Here is an 8869-nt window from a genome sequence, read left to right on the forward strand (position 1 = left end):
TAAACTAAATGTGCATTACATGATTACCCGAGTTTTCAAGAAGTATGTGATTAATGGATATGTTTCGACTTTTTATTCCCTTAATAAAATGAAATAACTTTTTGTATGGCCAAACTGATTTATCACTGTAAATATCATTCGGCTGGCTGCATGATACGTGTGTTTGAATTTTTTTCTAGGCTCAAAGAGACGTTCTCGGAAAACAAGGCTAGCCAATGGAGAACCCCCGCCGGAACCTTCCACCGCTAAAGATAACCCTGGCAACCCCGATACTAGCACCGCCTCTGACACCCTGGACTTGTCCGACCTGGATCTGAGCAAAATGGAACTGTCGGAGAAAGAAGTGGAAGCTTTGTCCGGCCTCACTCCCGCTCTGTCTCGCCGTCTCCAACAGCAGCTCTTGGCGCACCTCCCCCCGGCCGCTGCCCGCTCCCTTCGCCGCACTCTATCTGCCCACCTGCCTCCCTCCAGCCACCCCATCCTCCCCTACACCAGGAGTCTGTCTGCCTCCAAGCAGGCCGACAATGACACACCCATCTCCGAGATTTCCAAGTGTGAGCCAGAGATAGAATCAAACTCAAATGCAGATTATTCATCTCCCAGTTTCTCAGACTCAGTGTCTGTCCAGCTGCCTCCGTCCAGCCACACCACCCTCCCATACATTAGAAACCTATCTACCGACAAGCAAAAGGACATTGACACTTCCACACCTGAAATCTCCAAGAGTGAGTCAGAGAGGGATAAAAATTCATATGTGGTGTCTTCCTCCAGCCAATCCACCCTCTGCTACACCAGAAGCCCGTCAGCCACTAAGCAAACGGATATTAACACTTGCACACCTGAGATCTCCAAGAGTGAGTCAGAGAGGGAAAAAAATTCACATGCGGTGCCTTCCTCCAGCAAAACCACCCTCCGCTACACCAGAAGCCCGTCAGCCACTAAGCAGACTGACAGTTATCCTCTTGCCCCGACTATCTCCAACTTTACACCAGATACAGAAATAAATTCAAATGCAGATTACTCTTCTTCCCGTTTCTCAGACTCGACATCAATTAAAAACGCCAAAAGTTGGCATTCCATAGACACAACGGGAAAATATGATTCTTCTCCAATAAGTGAACCCATCACCCCGAAAGCCCCTTCAGTTGGGAGATACACCCCCGATGGATCTTGTCTGAGTAAATACTTATCTGGTGGCGAGGAGTACCCTTCTTCCTTGAGGAGCTACGAGCACAGTGGTCTATTGGAGAGAGATTCAGCAGCAGGTTCTGCCCTCAGTAGCATCCCCATGGGAGGATCCCTGAGGCGACGCAATTTGAGAACTCCTCCGGCAGATACTCCTCATCGAAGAGTTTCACGATTTCTAAGGCCTGATTTCTTCGATACCCCCCGAGAAGAAAGCCTTTATGTTCGTGATAAAAAAGAAAAAGAACTGGAAACCCAAAAAATTCTCAAGGAGATAAGGCAGAAGAAAAGCAGACATTCAGATTTAGCCAGCCCCAACAGCCCAGTGGCCCCGACTGATATATCTGATATACTGAGTGCAAGATCCGGATATCGTAACAGCTTGTCACCAGTTGGCATTCCTGTTCCTAAAGACAAAAGCCGCTCTGTAACTCCATTTCATCCTATTCTAGACAACATCAGTGAATATCACTCAGATCCAATAACAGCAAAAGATGGACTAGTTGCTGTAGATAATAAATTAGATAGTAGTTCTCATAACTGCCAAACAGATAAATCTAGTTTTAGTCAAAACATTTACCCTTCAGTAAACACTGACAGAGGTTCCTTCAAGTTCCATAATAAGGAGTCTCGACTCGTCCGACCCAAAAGCTTCCCCACTAAGCCCTATGAAGAGGATGGCTATAATACTACAGAAAAAAACATCGGGAAGAAGGAGGCTTGCTCTAATATTCCTACTAATAGTTTTACTTCTAAAGATTCCAAGTTGACCAGACCCAAGAGTTATCCCAACTCTTCCCAGTCTCCCGAAAATGCATTCAATGTGCCTCCTGTTACAGAAAATGGAAATCAGAAGCAGGTTAATAACACTAATTATTGTGACGTGGCCAGACCAGTTCCTTTGCGAAATGGTTCATTAGAAAATGATCAAAATGTTACTGTAAGCTTCAGCGTGTGTTTACCAAGCAGAAACGCCAATAAACTTAACGTCTTGAAAACGGAATCCTCATCAAAAGAATTATCTATCAAAAAATATGTTGTTGTGAAAGCAGATGCTGAACTCAAAAAAGAGGCACCGATTTCAAATAATTCAGATAACAGTGCATTAATGGTATCTAGGGATTCAATGAATATTTCACCAAAGAGTGTTAGTGGGTTAAATCCTGTGTCAGAATCAAAACTGCTTCTGAAACCAGATAAGGTAAATTCGCTAATCTCAGCTAATGAAAGCACTTTGAAATCTGATGTGTTGGAGACCGGTATTCAATTAGAAAATAATTCACTTTCTATAAATAATAGTGTATGTAGAATTTCACCGGAGAAAATAATAATTAATTCTCTGAAGCCTGATGCTCTAACTGCAGATATTCCCTTAGAGGATAACTCCTCATCCAAAAACATTATTGGAAGCACTTTAACGCCCATAGCCTTAATTTCAGATAATCTTTTAGAAAATAAAGTAGAAGAGAACACAGAAACAATACAAAATCCCTGTCCAGAAGAAAAGAAAAAGAAAACACTTGGCAAGAAAAAAATTATCATTAAGAAGAAAGTTGTAAAAAAAACAGATTCAACATTAGAAGCTTCCAAAAATACAAATGCACTTAAAGATAAACCTCCAAAGAATGAAGAAGAAAAGATTGTACCCGTCAAAAAGAAATCTGTTCTGCATTCGATAGGGGAAAAAATCGAAAAGTTTAGAAACGACAGTTTTAATCGATCCGCTTCACAAGAAAAAGATTCGACGAGTGAACCAAAATCAAAAGCCCAGTTGCCAAGTCCGAAAGATGAAGTGAAACCTTCTCGCATTGAGAATGTCATGAGAGCTCTGAGGGAGAGGTCCGTCCCCAGCGGGGACATGGCGGAACCGATTACTGAATCAGGGTTAATCAAGAGGGCCGTTACAGTCACTGATCTTCCCACTTTAGACACTAAACTTTCAACTAGTAAAAAGAGTGTGAATCGAGTTTTAGGATTGTTCAAAAAAATTGAATCTAAAGATAAAAGTAACAAAATCATTTTGGAGCAATCGGGTAATGATTTGGTTAAAGTAGAAGTTGATCCTTTACCGATTGAAAAAATTGAATTGCCTAAGTGTTCCGATATTCAATTACCTGAGAATAATAAGCCTAAAAGGCCTACTTCTCTTTTACTGAATGGAATCGGAAAACGGGTGCAAGCGTGTTATAATGGTGCTTCCAGTGACAGCGTATTAACCAAAGAAATTAAATCTACTTTAAAACCTGAAAATGTCAATTCTAATTTCGATGGGGAGCTGAAATCTCAGAAAAAGGGATTAAGATTGGATTTCTCGCGTTTGCCAAAACTGAACCAAGGTATTTTTAACAAACGAAACTCATTAGACCTGAGCAAGAGTCGAGAAGGAAGTCAATCTAAAGAGGTTGAAAGTAATAACGAGTGGCAAAGTCAAAGCTACCATAAAACCCGAGAGGGAAGCCAATCTAAAGAAGTTGAGCGGAATCAACGATGTCAAAGTCTGATTACTCGTCCAAATCCAGAAAGGTGTCAATCAATAGAGGTTGAAAGTAATAACGAGCGGAAAAGTCAAATCGACTATAAAACCCGAGAGGTAAGCCAATCTAAAGAAGTTGAGCGGAATCAACGGTGTCAAAGTCTGATTACTCGTCCAAATCCAGAAAGGTGCCAATCAATAGAAGTTGAAAGTAGTAATGAGTGGCAAAGTCAATGTCTTACTACTCATCAAAATCCAGAAAGGTGTCATTCTAAACAAGTTGAAAGTAATAATGAATGTGAGTGGCAAAGTCAAAGCTATCACAACGCTGGTCAACTAGACAGTAATCATCAACATCCTGAAGAAATCAAATCTAAAGATGTTGAAAACAATCTTCAGAGGCAAAGTCAAAGTTCTCTGAAGAGCCAAGAATGCAGAGATCTTGACAATGGTAATGGTAGTTGGGATAGTCAGAATTATAACAAAGTAAACGAATGTTGGAACAATAATTCAAATAATAATGACTCTCCCGCAAATAACACGTTAATATCTCCCAATTGGTCTCCTGATTGCGACACAAGTAAGTTCATGATAGAACCAGATGCGGATTACAATCAGAGTTGTAGTCAAGCTCCACTATGCAATCGCACCTATGAAGCTACTTCCCCGGACCCTGAAAATATAATAGACCGTATACGGCGTAAAAGTTTCTATAATCGTTTTAATGAAAAGAAGAATCGTAGAAAAAGTCAACTCGTAGGTCCCGGGGCAAAAGAATACATTCCATCTGAACGAATTCACTCACAAGTAGACGGTGATAGCTCATATCACAATAAATATGACTACACTCCTTCCAGCTGCAAGTACGAGCGGCCCCAGACCTTGGAACTGGGCAAGTTATCAGATAATGGAGGCAATAGCACTCCCACTAAGTACAGAGCTAACAATTCCTTTGGAACGGACCACCTGTCACCCACCAGTCACAAGTCTCTGGATAGAAATGAACGGAGATATCTATTAGAGCCCCAATATCAGCCTTATTCCGAAAATAATTTACACTATTCCATGCCCAGATATTCAAGGACAGTGTCTTTGTTGGATAATAATGATAGTTATCAACCTGCCACTGATTATAAAAACACTAGTTCAAGATATGGGAGAAGTTTTTCTTTACTTTCCCCCACCAGCTACAGTACTCTCAGTCCTCGAGCACCTCCTCGGAACTCCGCAATATTGCTCAGAGATAGCGGAGACGTGGAACCCACCACTGAAAGCGTTTTAACTAAAATTAGAAATAGAAAGAAACTCGCTGCTATGAGCCCTACTACGGATGATGAGGAATCATATTTGGACAAAAAAATCAGGTATGTCAGATATTAACAATCATTGAATATTGGAAATTACATTTGGCTCTAAATGCTGAACTATGGGCTTTCACATAGATTGTTTTTAGCAAAGTTAATCATTTAGGATACAGAATATTTCTACATGTCATTTTAACCGTACCTGCTTGAGGGCAATTATTTCATTTTCAATATTCAATTGTACATACATAATACTGTAATATTATGCAGAAATTGATAATTTTTCTCATGGTCGGGGTCAATGATGTCAGAAATGACAATAATATATTACCTATGCATTTTTGTAACTAAAGTGCTATATAATTAGAGACATTTGAATTCTTTCATTACAATTTTGTATTCAACATTCACATTATTTTGAATCTTCATTTGACCTAGTTCGTACTGGATTCCAAATACATTAAAGAATTGCACAGTTCTTACAACAGTGAATCTTTAGTATCCTCGTTGTGTTTTCCATTAGATCAACAATAACAATCACGTATCATTCAATTTCAGATCCAACCACACATCCAATAACGAACATGACAAATCTACAGACCAAGCTGAGTGACTTATCCAAGTCAACCAACAATGATCCGTGTTTTCATACTAAGCAATTTAGAAACTCATTCAAATAGGTTTGCCTCATTATCATTTCTAGTTGAAGACGCCCTTTCCTTGGCTTTCAAATAATTTCAATATTTTCAACAAGTCCCATTTACTCATTTGCCACTAACCGCATATAGGTTTTACATTTGTTTTAAATGAATACGCTTGACCATTATTACTTTGGGTTTGCATTGATTGTCATGTCATTGAGAAATCTGTTGTCAAATGATTTTGTCCTTTTTTTATTATTGACTTCCCGGAAACTATGAATTGAATCATAGGGCTTCTATATTTTTAGTATTTCAAAGAAATCTTAATAACTGATTTGCTATTTAAATAAAATTTGCCTTTTTATTATGGTGCTTCTTTGTTTGTGTGATGGAGGCCTTGATATTATATACTATGTAGTTCTCATTAATATAAGTTGGTTATAATAAATTATTATGTATCTATAAAAATCTACAATATTTAAATTCTTTCACGGAGAGGTGCAAACTTCATAACCATTATCACCACTATCTACTGCATTGGTTTTTACTTATTTTGGTGCAATAGAAAAGTGCCAGGAACTTATGTAGTGTTTGTTAGATGTGTGAATATGGGAATAAGCAATGGAAGCAATGGTAGGAAGTAACAGTGGTGCTAGAAGGAGGCGAGATGTGTTTGTGTATTTATTAGTAATTTTAGGCATTAACACGACAGTCATGAAGCGTGTTTTTGGTTAAGATGTCATAGTTTTGCAGCCTGGATATATTATGCAATATTTAAATATTAGATAATAATTGAAAGACATTCATCTATGCCAATAATACTGCTGCCAAATTTGTATTAAATAATAAATAAAATCTAAAAACCTGCGAAATACTGGAGCTAAAATCGTGGCAACGTTGGACACTAATTAAAACAGCGTGACTAAAAAACATGCGCTTCCGATGTTTATGTTCAATTTTTGTAAAGTATAATATACCTGTATGTATTATGTATTTAAAAATAACTAATTCTTGTGCATATAAGTTTAGGAGGACAAATGACGTAGGTTTGAAAAGCAGCAACCCTCAAAATTTTTCAGTATTGTTGATTGGTAATATCCATGGCTGGAGTTACAGCTCTGCAGTTGAGCTGATGCTCTGCCTAGCCTGTCTAGCCTGTCTAGCCTGCCTAGCCTGCATAGGAAACTATAGAATGCATCATGTCCTAGAGTTAACAAAGCCTTTATATGCTCGCAATTGTTTTCTTTTTCTAGTCTATTAGTAAATTGGTGCCGAAAACTAAAGTTTAAAATATAAAATAAGATTTAATCTTTGTTAAGTCTGAATAAGTTATACTTTGCTGTAAATATATAACATGTTTAATTTTTAGAGACTATAATGAATATAATATATATATTATGTATGCTGTTGCTTATTGCTGGAATATGTATATGCCTACATTGATATTGTTACTTTTGTATGTTGAAATGTTTATTTACTAGAATATTAAACTTTCTTAAGAGTGGTTAGCCATTATTATAATTTTAATAAAAATATTTTTGTTTGAACTCCATTTTATTGAATACTATATTATACAAACCCACCGGTTTCATTTCAGGGTTGTATATTTATAGTATGTGTTTAAACAACCCTACCCAGTGAAGGTTCTGGCTGCACCCAAATCAGTTTGTTTATACAGGGTGTCCGGAAACTCGTAGTACAAGCGGGAAACTGGTGAATCTATATCACATTTGGAGTCGATTTTGTAGTATATTTTTTTTTGATTTGAGGTTTCGTTATCGAGTAAATCGAGTTAGAAGTTGATTTTTTTTTTTTTAATCAAATTCTTATAAATTATTACTGAAGATCAAAGTACCCAACTAATTAAAACTATTTGAAAGTAAAACAAATGAAGAAACTCGGATTTGAAGCATTATTTTGAAATCACCCTTCATTTAATCCGGTGTAGTCATAAAATATTTCTGCTCTGCAGGGTTAAAACATCTGTTGTTCAACCCTAAACACCAGAAAAAACTTTAACCCTAAAATAGCAATAAATAAAAATATTTTTTTTTGTGAAAATGCTCAAATCAAAAAACTTTATGTTTATTTGGGTTCCCCATGTGGTGTAGATTCTCCAGTTTCCCGCTTGTACTACGAGTTTCCGGACACCGTGTATATTCAACAAAGTGGTTTTCACACAAAATATATTTTTACTCAAATTATGGAATATTAAATACCTATCTAATGTAGGAAGAATAGAAACATTATTAAGTCTCATTGTAGTGGATGGCTTCTTCATTATTGACATTAATTATTATTTATTTCATGTATTTTACTCATAAAAATATAGAACAATATAATATAACACTATTATTATTATTGCAAGTTTCACACTTTTATGTAACAGTATGCGCTAAAAGTAGAACAAGTATGAACATTTTTTTGAAGGTCTAGTGTAGTGTTTTGTGAAAACATGTTTGATAGAAAGAAATGTTGGTTTGTACTTAATAAAAAGAGAAAGTTGTGTAGCACCACTTTCTGAATATGTATTACTTCGAACGATCTTAACTTGTTCAACTTTAAGGTGAGTCAGAACAGGGACGATACTAATAAATCACTAGAAGCTCTTGTAAGATTTTTAGCACAAAAAAATTGTTTTAATGAATTATATTTTGTCTTATTGTTAACTATTAGACCTTCCAATGATATTTATAATTTTTGTATTATTTTGAAGTGAAGAAGTTATGGAATACTTCCTGGTGAATCTTTTTACATTAACAATATTATATATAAATTTAAACTATAGTAACTTTTTGTTAACACAAAATAACAATTTACTAATGTTGAACAATTTGATTGGATTATCCACAGATTGTGTACAAATCTGTTAGCGATTGAATACATATAACAAATATTCAAAAAAAAAAAATCGCGCGCCACAAATTTTGTGGAGGATTCCTTGATAATCTATTTATGACACATAAAATACCACTCACCCATATAACATTAGTACCACAAATATCAGTTTAAATTAGCTTATTGGAATCAGAATGTTATAAACGAGTGATTGAAGTCATCTGATAAACTTGTCTAATTTTTATTTTATTTTAATTTTTGTATCCGATTTACATACTATAGATTGTGATAATTTTCTTGAGGGAAATATATATTTTACAATTTGATTCATTTGTTTTATTTACCTATTTTACAAATTATTTAATCCAGGATAGACTAAATTAATTTTAACAGGAACAACAAAATAGAATCCTTATTTTTATATTGCA

General features: G+C 36.1%; 1 protein-coding gene across 10 annotated transcripts in view; it reads left to right on the forward strand.

Moving 5' to 3' along the window:
• Nuak (Nuak family kinase 1) overlaps positions 1-8767 on the forward strand; it is a 79739-nt gene extending 70972 nt beyond the window's left edge. For 7 of the 10 annotated variants that reach the window (XM_089632404.1, XM_089632412.1, XM_089632430.1 and 4 more), the window contains 2 exons: positions 180-5022; positions 5521-8767. In XM_089632404.1, the coding sequence (XP_089488530.1) occupies positions 180-5022; positions 5521-5575 (4898 nt within the window). In that variant the 3' untranslated portion in view covers positions 5576-8767. Of the gene's footprint in view, positions 1-179; positions 5023-5520 lie in introns of those variants that run through there. The other 3 variants (XM_089632465.1, XM_089632483.1, XM_089632475.1) reach the window with 2 other exon arrangements.
• Positions 8768-8869: the final 102 nt, after the last annotated feature.

The sequence above is a fragment of the Hesperophylax consimilis genome, chromosome 1 (genome assembly GCF_061612785.1).
Source record: "Hesperophylax consimilis isolate HC1 chromosome 1, BYU_Hcon_1.0, whole genome shotgun sequence".
Lineage (NCBI taxonomy): Eukaryota > Metazoa > Arthropoda > Insecta > Trichoptera > Limnephilidae > Hesperophylax > Hesperophylax consimilis.